General features: G+C 52.7%; 1 protein-coding gene across 2 annotated transcripts; it reads right to left on the bottom strand.

Moving 5' to 3' along the window:
- Positions 1–719: 719 nt before the first annotated feature.
- On the bottom strand, positions 720–10056 carry dgkq (diacylglycerol kinase theta). 2 transcript variants are annotated; one of them, XM_076013644.1, is made up of 23 exons: positions 9576–10056; positions 8603–8682; positions 8363–8468; positions 7919–8004; positions 7209–7352; positions 6870–7020; positions 6586–6660; positions 6360–6454; positions 6089–6240; positions 5918–6008; positions 5775–5829; positions 5314–5375; positions 5053–5209; positions 4935–4973; positions 4670–4788; positions 4358–4509; positions 4080–4228; positions 3085–3281; positions 2890–2990; positions 2669–2815; positions 2076–2187; positions 1818–1970; positions 720–1622 (listed from the first exon to the last, which is right to left on the bottom strand). In XM_076013644.1, the coding sequence occupies exons 1-23, from the start codon at positions 9748–9750 to the stop codon at positions 1521–1523; spliced, it is 2700 nt and encodes an 899-aa protein (XP_075869759.1). In that variant the 5' UTR covers positions 9751–10056; the 3' UTR covers positions 720–1520. The 2 variants fall into 2 exon arrangements, with proteins under 2 accessions (XP_075869759.1, XP_075869760.1); XM_076013645.1 differs by having other exon boundaries at positions 6586–6657.
- Positions 10057–12062: the final 2006 nt, after the last annotated feature.

The raw sequence follows: 12062 nt of genomic DNA, 5'->3' as shown, positions 1-12062 counted from the left end.
CATTTCAACAACACACAGCAATCACCAGGTTTCCAGTTAATCACGTCCTTTAGTTTATTAGCATTAAACAGTTACCGAGTATTTGAAACACCACCTTTTCTTTTTTTTTTTTTTTTTTTAACTCCAGTTGTTACAACAACTACATGAACCTGAACGTCACATCAAACGGCGACCGTAAAATCTCAACAGTGCGATTGGCGGTCAAACGTTAAAGTTCAAAACTCATTAAAACAAAACAAAACAAAACCAGCTTCTATCTGCATATCGTCTCCGTCCAACGACGCCCGGCTGACGGCAGAGACTCTGGAGGCAGGTTAGCAGCACGGCAAACACAGAGGAGCTTCCTGCAGGCAACTCTAGCTCCGCCCCGGCGGGGCGGGCGGGGCTTCACCACCACCACCACAGGTGAGTGAGTGAGTGAGTGAGTGAGTCACACACGATGAGGCACAACGGAGACACGGAGTTTAAAGCACATCCAAGCACGAGCAGCCTACCGCTCTTCAAAGCTGAAATAAGTTACAATATTAACACACGTTGAAAACATGGCCACCACAATATTAATAATAATATTAATAACCTTTGTCATCTCGAGGTTGTCAACACAGCACTCCGGAATGCTCCGGAAACTTCCGGCCAAAGCGGAAGTCAAGACACATTATTAGCACCAATGGCGTCCAAAAGAAGAAAAATATTACAGGAATGAGATTTTTTTCTCTCTCTCTCTCTTCCATTGAAATCAGCTGCTGTGGATTTTTGCGTTAAAAAAAAAAGAATAAGGAAACCAAATAAAAGTTGAAACTAAGAGTGAGGTGGTCCCACTGCGGCTACATGGCGACTGGAGTCAAGATTGTCCTTCACGGGCTTCCTTAGTTCGCTGGGCTCCTCTGGGAGTGTGTTTGGTTTCTACAGCACATCAGCAGCTTCTTCCACTCACCTGCTAATACATAATACTAATAATTCTCTGCTGCTCAGTTTATTAGTTCCAAGTTTTGAGGTTAGACTCGCTTTAGCGGGATTGAGCTAACAATCTACTAGCAATGCTAATAGCTACGTTTCCTAATTGTCCCCCCTGAAAGGACCAATCACAGGCAGCTAAACAAGAGTCGCTGTCATGCATTTTCAGATTCATTTTAAATCAAACAACTTTGAAGTCACGTGACGCCACTTCCTCGAGAAAATAACTTGAATTGGATTTTTGTAGTCCTAAAACTGAGCTTCCTGCTTCCTGGTTTGTGGTTTGATGATCCTGTTAAAACCAAACATCAGAGAGGGTGGGAAGAAACCGCCTGATCGGCTTCTTCAACCACTGAGTGGCTGCACATAGAGGTCACATGACGTCACATGACACACCATTAAAAACAGCTTCTCTGAACCGCCAGAGCGTCACTTTGATCTTCAGGCTTTTCAAACGTTGCAGTTAAAAAATATTTCTACTGGGCAGCAGCATCCAGGGTCACTCCCTCCGTGTGGCCTGCTGGGGGCGCTACAGAGCTGCGTGAGCGTGAGAGAGTGGCGGCGTGTCAGCGGCGGCCGCCCTCTGTGGGGGCGGGGCTCTCTGAGCGGCTGACGTCCTTGGATGAAGACTTCCTCTGCTTCTGCTTGGACTTCCTCAGCATCCGAACCTACACACACACACACACACACAGCAGTGAGCGCCCCCTGCAGGCAGGCGTGGCAATCAGGCAGCACAGGTAAATACGCATCAAAATGAAATGAATCATCATTTCTTTTTAATTGATATACTTTTCCAGATTCTTTGCACAATACTCTTGCTGCAATTATGTAAATACTCTTAATAACATGTGACAGGAAGTGACCTTTGGCCCCGCGGCCGAGATGATGATGTGTCCCGGCAGCTGGAGCCAGGGCTCCCCGTCCACCTGCACTGGAACTGCAGACCTCAGCGTCAGACGCACATAATTCCCCTGAGCGATCCTGATCCCTGAACGCATCCCACTCTGGACCTGGCCCTGCACACACACACACACACACACACACACACACACACACACACAGTGACCATGTGGACCATGTAGAGCCAGGAGGGGGCGTGGCCTAGCCCCGGATGATCTCACCATGTGCACCACGCCTGTCACGCCCACCACCTCCAGCAGCCCGTCGTCCATACGAGGTTTCCCGAAGCGACCTTCGACCTCTGACCCCCACAGGTCGGCCCCCGAGCCCCAGCTGCAGAGCACACACACACACACACACACACACACACACACAGACATTAGAAGAACTGGATAACAGACTGCCAATACGACGATCAGCAAGCTCCCCCCAGTGGTCACTCACGGTACTGCATCAAAAAAAAAACCATCAGGCCCCAAACCCCCCCCCCCCGTGTTAGCCCACAATACAAAAAAATAAAGGCCTGTAAGCTGACAGGATGACCTTTGACCTGAAACACGGTTCACAATAAATAATTTTCATATTCTCAGTGTGACATCACCCAGTGGCTTGTTCTGATTGGCTGATGCATCCTGATATATCACAGGAGGTCCAGAGGCATGACAGGAAGTGACACACACACACACACACACACACACACACACACACACACACACACACACTGGGACAAACAGACAGACAGACAGAGTGGTGTGTGGTGTGGCGTGTGCAGCCTCCAGCAGCCAGGGGGCGCTGTGGTGCAGTGGTGACCTGCCTGGGGATGTTGAGGAAGATGAGGCCCTGCAGGTGGGGCAGCGGGACGTCCTGGTTGTCCACCTGCAGCTGCAGCAGGTGGTCCAGGCTGCGGCCGCAGCTCAGCTTCTGCAGGCCCACCTTCACATACACACCCTTGTTGTGGAACCTGTGGGGGAGGGGCTGTCAGTGTGTGGGCGGGGCCTGTGGGGGGCAGGCATGGTGGTAGTGGTGGTGGTCTACCTGCTGCTGAACTTGTCAGGACGGTCCTCACGGGCCTGGTGGAAGTCCAGGCTGAGCTCAGCATCAATACCCAGACCAAAGTAGTTGTTCATCTGCACTATCTGGACACACACACACACACACACACATACAGCGACCAATCAGAACGCTGCCACCAGCAGCCCCTCCACCATCACTCTGACCAGCAGCAGTGACCTTGGGCGGCTCCAGGAAGTGGTCTCCTCCCCCTTCTCCTCCCTCCTGGTTCTCCACTGAGAGGTCCTGGTGGTCCAGCAGGATGGTCCAGCGGTCCATCAGCACCTCCTCCGCCTCCTCCACGCTGTGCAGCAGCTGCAGCGGCTCCTCACTGCTGTAGCCTGAACCCCAGCGCAGCACCCGGGCTAGGTCGTTACCTTGGGGGGGGGAGAAAAGATGCTAAGCTAGCTAGCAAGCTGCTATCAAGCGAGAGGGGGAGGAGCTCAGGGCTAGCAGAGGGAAGATGCTACACTAACTAGCCGCTGCTAAGCTAGGCTAGACGTGCTCACTGGGAAAAATGTTTTTGTGGGTTTTGGCCGCAGTATCTCGAGTGGCCACTGGGGAAAACAAATTGCTGTGTCCAGTATCCAGGACGAGTGGAGGGAAGATGCTAGGCTAACTAGGCTAGGTGCTGCTATATGCAAGAGGATGAGGGCCAGAGGAAGGAAAAAAAAATTAATATTATTTCAAGTTTTAAGTTGAAATTTTTGACTAAAGTCGAAGTAAACAGAAGTCCTCCAATAGGCTCAGGAGTCTTTCCACTGTATTCTCCACATTTCCGCTTTAATTTCAAAATTTAAATTTTATTTAAGAAATTTTGATTTTATCTACAAAATTTCAAATTAATTGTCGAAATCTCAACTTTAATCATGAAGTTTTGACTTGAGTCAGAGCAATTTCAACAAGACTTTAATCACAAGTTGGAAACTTGGAAAAATAAATTATTTTTTTTTTTTTTCTCTTCTTGTGGGCCTAATTCTATTCTGTACTGCTAGGCTAGGTTAGGCTAGGCTAAGCTAGGATAGCTCACCTACCCCCGCCCCCATCTCCACCTCACACACCAGCTTGTTACCTTTTAGGGGTCGGGTGGAGCAGGAAGGGCCTAGCAGCTCAGGACGAGCAGGAGAGAAGATGCTACGCTAACAAGGCTAGGCTAGTAGCAGTAGCAGTCTGACCTGTGCCCAGCGGCAGGATGGCCATGGGCGGCTCCCTGCAGGCCAGCTTGTGGCGGATGGACTCCAGGACGGCCAGCACCCAGCCCACCGTGCCGTCGCCCCCACACACCAGCACCCGGAACTGCACCACCTGCTGGAAGGTGTGGAGGCTGCACGCAGACAGAAAGAAGGCTTTGATTCACAAGCTTACTTAATGGAGTCAATAAGAGGAGGAGAAGAAGGAGGTCAGAGCCCCGGCCAGGCTCCACCCCCTTGTCATGATTGGCCGGCCCACCCACCCGGCCAGCGGGCCTCCGTTGGAGATGTCAAACACCTGGTGGGGGTTGAGCAGCTTGCGGAAGCTGTGCAGAAGGTCGCGACCTTTCAGGCCGCCGCTCCTGGGGTTGACAAACACCAGCAGGGGGCAGACGTCTGGAGCCAGCTGCTGCACCTGCACACAGTCACCACCAGGTGATGTCATACAAAATACGTGACGGCTTCGCACTTTGACGTGAAAATGATCACGAAAAAAACGAAATGTGAAAATTATTATTAACCATTGATTGAATTGGCCACCAGGGGGCAGATGACGCCTGCGTTGCTGTGGTTACCTGGATGTGCGGGATGAGCAGTGAGGTCAACGACCTCTCGTCGTCCAACACCGTCTCCCTGGCCAGCATGAAGAGTCGCTCAGCCTCCGAGAAGCAGCTGACCTGCAGGGCCACGGCACCTGGACACACACACACACACACACACACACACACACACACACACACACACACACACACACACACACACACACACACAGAGTCAGATCCCTGCAGGAGGAGGTGGTTACGGTGACGACCTCCAGCCGTCCTCTGGATGACCTCTGACCTTGGCTGCCGTAGGTGTGGCTGACGCTGACCAGGTGACCTGCAGGGGGAGACAGAGGGTGAGGGGGGCGGGGCCAGCGGGTGAGCAGGGGGCGAGGGGGCTTAGTCAGGTGACTCACTCTTCATGTCCAGGTGCTGCTGCAGCAGCTGCATGTACTGCTCAGTGGCCAGCAGGGGGGGCAGTCCCAACACCAGCAGGCCCACCTGCACCTCCTGCTGCTGCACCTCCTGCTGCTGCATGTAGAGACGAGTCTGGTTCATCTGGCGGAGGGACACCTGGAGTGGGGGGGGGGGGGGTCAGGAGGTCACCGGGGGGGAAGGAGGTGGTGGTGATGATGATGATGATGATGATGAGGGTGAGGATGAAGATGTCCTCCTACCTTCCTGATCTCCTGCAGCTTGTCCAGGATCTTCTCCTGAGGACTCAGCGTCGCTCTCTGGACTGGAGAAACACACCATCACCACCTCCTCCTCCTCCTCTTTCTCCTCCTCCTCCTCCTCCTCATTCTTCTCCTCCTCATTCTTGTCCTCCTCCTCCTCCTCTTTCTCCTCCTTCTCCTCCTCATCCTTCTCATCCTCATTCTCCTCCTCCTCCTCCTCCTCCTTCTCCTCCTCCTCCTCCTCTTTCTCCTCCTTCTCCTCCTCATTCTTCTCCTCCTCCTCCTCATTCTTCTCCTTCTCCTCCTCATTCTTCTCCTCCTCCTCCTCCTTCTGCTGCTCCTCTTCCTTCTCCTCCTCCTCCTCCTCCTCCTCCTCCTCCTTCTCCTCCTCCTCCTCCTCTCTCATCACTTAGCCCGCTGCTAGCAGCCATGCCTCCGAGCCTCCTGCAGGGGGCGCTCACCTTGTTTGCTGCTCATGTTGACCTCCACCAGGCTGAAGGCCGACGCCTTTTGGTCCTGGGAGGGAGAAAAAAACAAAAACATCAGCTGACTTCCTGCTTCCTGCTTCCTGTTTCCTGTCTTGCTCATGTCCGTGCGGCGCCACCTGCTGGAGCTGCAGCGCCACCTCCTCCAGGACGGACGCCGCCGTGCTGCCGTTGGAGACGCCCACCGAGATGAAGGAGGCGGAGCTGGCGCTGGAACGAAAGGAAACAGGAAGTGACCTCGCACACCCCCAGCTGCTGGTCCACCAGCGGGGGGCGCTGCGGCGTCTCACCTGGTCCAGTCCAGGTACACCGGCACCACCTCGCTGTCCCGCCGCCGGGCCCTCAGCAGCCAGGCCTCGCCGCCGCCGCCGCCGCCCGTCACTTCCTGCAGCAGGAAGTCCTCTGGCCGGCCCGGCAGGTGGAAGGCTCGCAGCGCCGCCCCCTGCAGGACGACACAGGTACTGCAGCTCAGAGCAGCAGCCAGCTGGGGGGAATCATCACGCTTCCACTGAGAGAGGGGACAGGGGCGGGTAGGGGAGGGGCTAGGGGGCGGAGCCTCACCACCACGTCCTCTTGCTTGGCCGATCGAAGGACCGATCGGAAGAAGCCGCGCTTGAGGGCGTCGTCGCCGTCAAACACCTTCAGCGAGTGTTTGCCTGAGGACACACACACACACACACACACACACACACACACACACACACACACACACACACACACACACACACACAGGTTTAAGAGGAAACACGGGACTCTCAGACACTGACTGATCAAGCAGTGTACTGACCAGACTCTGACGCCCCCTGCTGGCCATCTTTAATAATCACACTGGGAGGGGCGTCCACGTCGTCTGAATCATCTGCTGGGAACACACACACACACACACACACACACACACACACACACACAGCTTCAAACTTGCAGTGAAACATGTTGGAAACATCTGAGTGACTTTTACTGCTGCTGCAACCACTGAGAGCAGCAGCAGCAGCAGCAGCAGGAAGTGAGAAAAGTGTCTGCGGTGGGAGGATGTGGTGTGTGTGTGTGTGGGTGTGTGAGTTCCCCACCCACCCAGCAGGGGGGGTCCCTCAGTGATGCGGTAGCAGTGCTTCTTGCTGAAGTTCCTGGACTGCAGCAGGACGCAGCAGGGCTGCAGCAGCAGGCGGCGCAGAGCACCCAGAGTGCAACCTGGTGGCAGACTGAGGTAGCACGCAGAGTGGCACTGCAGGGAGAGGGGGGGGGGAGAGAGAGCGAGAGAGAGAGAGAGAGAGAGAGAGAGAGAGAGAGAGAGAGAGAGAGACAGACAGACAGAGAGAGAGCAGGGTTAGACACTCAACAGCTTCCTCCCTCCCATGCAGTGACAGTGGCTGGCCACCAGGGGGGGCTCCAAGTGTGTGTGTGTGTCCTCACCGTCACTCCGCACCACTCACAGCGCACCCCCGCCAGGACGTCGGAGGAAGTGCAGGTGCGCCGGCACACCTGGCACCTGGCAGTGGGCGGCAGGTGCCCCTCCCTCCAGTGGTGGTGCAGCACCGTGTCCTGCCGCCGTGCAAACTAGAGCCACACACACACACACACACACACACACACACACACACACACACACACACACACACACACACACACACACACACACACACACGGGGGGGGGGACAAATACAAACACTTGAGATTTTTCAGCTGTCTGGACTTTACTGGAGTGTTTTTTTCTTTTTCTGACCGCGTTTTACTTTGAAAACTTTTTTATTTTGTATTTCGTACTCCCTACGTTTGTACTTTAGACTTTCAGTTTGGTTGCGCTGCAGTTTTTGACAAAGAAACTAAAACACTATCACAACTTTTTCATTTTTGCAAAATCATCAACAGATGTGTTGTTTCATTAATCGCCAAAAATATATTATTTTACTTTTTAAGTTAAGTACATTTCAGAAGCTGTACTTTGTTACTTTTACTTGAGTAAAGGAGTTCAATCAGTACTTTTACTTTCACCAGAGTATTTTCATTTTTATTTATCCTATCAATGTTTAATTCATTTTTAATTAGTATTTGTATTTTTTTCCGAGAGTCAATCAGAGAGGAGAAGGAGGGGCCGGGTTTTGGGGGAGGGGCTTGGTGCTCACCTGCTCTGGAGAGACGTCCAGGTGAGCCCTGCGACAGTCTGCACAGCTGAAGGGGGCACAGTCAGCGTGCACGTGCAGCTCACACACTGACACACACACACACACACACACACGTTCCCACGTCAGGTTGCGGTGCTTCTGAACTGGTGTAAACTGGTGTAAACTGGTGTTGAACTGGTGTAAACAACTGGTGTTGAACTGGTTTCAACTGGTGTAAACTGGTGTGAACAACTGGTGTTGAACTGGTTTCAACTGGTGTAAACGGGTGTAAACTGGTGTTGAACTCATATTGAACTGGTGTGAACTGGTGTTGAACTGGTGTAAACAACTGGTGTTGAACTGGTTTCAACTGGTGTAAACTGGTGTTGAACTCATATTGAACTGGTGTAAACTGGTGTTGAACTCATATTGAACTGGTGTGAACTGGTGTTGAACTGGTCTGACCGTGGCAGCGCAGTGCCTCAGTGTTTCCCTCAGTGGTCGGCTTCCTGCAGACGCTGCAGAAACGCCTCTTGTGTCCTGCAGGACTGAAGCAGTGAGCCACCGGCACCTGCAGGGGGCAGCAACGACACCTCAACACCTGCTGCTCAGGTGGACGACGCACAGCACACACACACACACACACACACACAGACACACACACACTCATTGATGGATCTCTCAGCCACTGCTGCAGTGACTCACCCGGACCACAGAGGGCGCCATGCTGGAGCAGGGCCACTGCAGCGTCTTCAGGCATTTCTCGTGACACATGAGGTTACACACTGAGGAGGAGACGGAGCGACAAGTCACACACAGCACCAGCAGCAGCAGCAGGGGGCGCTCACACCCAGCCCAGCCAGTCAGCTGCATCGGCCAATCAGCGCAGAGACGACAGTGTGAGAAGCAGCAGCAACACATTCAACTGTTGCTGTGTGTGTGTATCTGCAGTCAGCAGTGTGACTCTGTGTGTGTGTGTGTGTGTTGGCTTGTGGTCAACCGGCATCAACACAAAGTGGACAAAAAAAAAAGATGCTGTCGACCTTTGAGTGAGTGTGAAGGTCACAGACAGGAAGTGGCGCTGGTTTCAGGTTTCAATACATCCTGAAGCTCCAGCAGCACGACCGGAGCCCCCTGCTGGCTGACTCTGTGTGTGTGTGTGTGTGTGTGTGTGTGTGTGACGACAACAACGAGGTACACACAGCTGCAGCAGGTTGATGACATCACAGCTCTGCCTTAATCCAAGTGTCGGCTTAAAGAAGAAAAGAGGTTATATAATCTGACTGCTGTTCATCTGCTGCTGGAGGAGGAGGAGCAGGAGGAGGTGCAGGAGGAGCAGCAGGTGGAGGAGGTCACAGCTCACAAACACATCACCTGTTTCCATGACAACAACAGGGAGTAAATCACCACTTCACACACACACACACACACACACACACCCCGGTGTGTTGCTGGGCAGAGTGGAGCCTGTGTGTGTGTGTGTGTGTGTGTGTGTGTGTGTGTGTTCCAGTCCGCCTGTTGCATCAGTGTTGTTGTTGCTCAGTGAAGGAAACAGGAGGTGAAGATGGAGAAGAAGGAAATCAACTTGTGTCACGCCCACAAATCAGTTCGGCGTCACGTGAGCGAGCAGCAGGTTTGACACCTGTGGGAGTGACCGAGCCGGTCGCGGTGCTTTTACCTTCGCACTGGAAGCCCAGCAGACCCCAGATGAAGTCGGAGCAGCTGTGGCAGAAGGTGGGCCTGGTCAGGGTCACCCTCCGCAGGCAGTGGCCGTGGCCCGGGCCCGGGCTGGCCAGCACCGGCAGGCCCGGCAGGCCCGGCAGGCTGGAGGGCCTGAGGTCGGACTCGGCCATGGCGGTGCTCGGCAGGCCGGGCCTCACACAGCCTCCCACCGCCGCAGAGCAGGCATCCCAGCCGGCCCGCCGAGCTCGCTCGGAGTCCCGAGGCTTCCCGGGTTAGTGATCCGGAACCGGCAGGACCGGGACTGGCTTCCCGCCCAGTGAGCCCCGATGCAGCGACACTCACTCAGACAGGGAGTCCCGGCCAGGGGGCGCTGCGGCCGGCTGAGGCTTCCCGCCTCACCGCCGAGTTCCTGGAGCTCCGAGCCCCGGACAGACACCGCCGGAGCCCCGCTGCTGCTGCTGCTGCTGCGGCGGCGGGGGCGGGGGAGGGGGAGGGAGGGGGGAGGGTCGTTCAGCAAGCCGGCCGCCGAGGAGACGGTGGTGCCGGGCTCCGGAGCTCCCCGCCCCGGATGAATTAAATATGACCGATCGATGAGCGAGTCTGCCGGCGGTCCGGGGCTCTGGCGGCGGGAAGCCCGCCGAGCTGCGCTGCTCTCCGGGCGGCTGGAGACGTCCAGCGAGCGGCCGCCGACTCTCAGCTCTCGGCTCCGGCTCAACAAGTGTGGAGGGGCCGCCGGGAGTCGCTGTGTGCCGGGGCTCCGTCCTCCACCGTCGGTCGATGCTGCTGCTGCTGCTGCTGCTGCTTCCGCGTCCGAGTCTCTCACTCTGATTTCCTGCTCTCACTCCTCCCCTTCCCCGCCCCTCCCCCCTCCACTCACTACGTACACACACACACACACACACACACACAAACACACACACAAACAATCAAACACGCTTTGATGTCAACATTAAAAAAAAAACCAAAAAAACATGAGAATAAATAGCATAATATTAATAAATGATTGATGTTTCCTTCCTTCCTGCTCATACGATGATGATATCCTCTTTTTTTCTTTTTTTTTTATCCTACAAATATTTTATTTGTAATTTTGTATTGTCTTGTGTCTTTTTAATTCACATAATTTTCCATCTTTTATTGCGCTAAACCTTTGTTGTAATTTTGGAAATTTCCCCACTGTGGGATGTGTAAAGGAATTCTATTCTTTCCCGCCCCTCTGACGTCACGCTGCTGTTGCTCGTGATGATGATGATGATGATGATGATGAAGTTGATGAACAGAAACCTTCAGATTTGGTTTGCATGGAATCCTCAAACACAAACACTGAGGACATTTTCTGATGGATCATAGTAAAAAACACATTCAGTCCTTTAATCTCTGGAAATATTCCTGGAATGAATAAAACTTCATCTTATTAAAACGTTGTATAATAATAATAATAATAATAACAATAATAATAATAATAATAATAATAATAATAATAATAATAATAATAATAATAATAATAAAGAAAAGTGTGGTGAGAGTTTTCAATAAAATACGTGGAAAACACGATGCCTGTAATAATGACTCCTGGTCGTCATTTATCTGTACCTGCAGTAAACGACCACTAGATGGCAGTGTCAGGTGAGCAAAGTCTCATCTTGACGCTTGAAAAATATGCGTCGATATAAATGAGTATGATCAATATTAACCATTTTTCTACGGTTGATTTCCCCTCAAACTCACCTGTGCATGAGATGCCGTATATCCCCCAGGAGACCACGAGGTGGCGCTGGGAAGCGTTGACCACGTTTGATTGAATGAAATACTCAGAAATGCTCAAAATAAATCAATAAAAATACTTTCAGTAAAGTCAAAGTTTAAACTTGACAAACAGAGAGAGCAAAGATCATAGCGCACCCTGGTGGCAGGGCGGTCTCCTGCTAAATTAGACATTTAGGACATCATTAAATGATTATATTTGTGTTCTAAATTGTATTTTAAAAAAGTGGAAACTGCTGAAGCAAAAGTGAGAAGACAACGTTGTCAAAACACTGAAGTAAAAGATCAACATTCTTCAGTCCTGCAGTAAAATCCGTTGAATGAAATTTCCCAATCTTTTCAACATGAAAACCATCAACATCGAACCAGCAACACAACCAGGAAGTGTTTCAGAGTCGCTCGTTGGTTTAAGACGGGGGAAAAAAGAGTTTCTCATTTTCCTGCTTTCAGTTCTGCCTCTGCTGGCTCAGTGGCCCCCCCAACCCCTCAACCCCCCCTTAAAAAAAACATGTTGGCTCCGCCCCTTTCCAATCACGTGGAAGCTTCAAACACACAGAGCCTGGTGTCTTTTCTTTATCAGGAGGTTGTAAACAGAGGGCTAACTGCAGACGCAGACCCGCTCCACAGCATTGCTCGCAGTTCTGCAGTTTGTCCACCAGGTGTCGCCTGCTCTCCACCACCGCCACCGCCGGACCGTCACGTGACCCCCAGATGTGAG

This window comes from Nelusetta ayraudi, unplaced genomic scaffold (assembly GCF_046127955.1).
Source record: "Nelusetta ayraudi isolate G7.1 ecotype Tasmania unplaced genomic scaffold, CSIRO-AGI_Nayr_v1 ptg000153l, whole genome shotgun sequence".
Lineage (NCBI taxonomy): Eukaryota > Metazoa > Chordata > Actinopteri > Tetraodontiformes > Monacanthidae > Nelusetta > Nelusetta ayraudi.
This window is presented reverse-complemented; position numbering and strand designations above follow the sequence as displayed.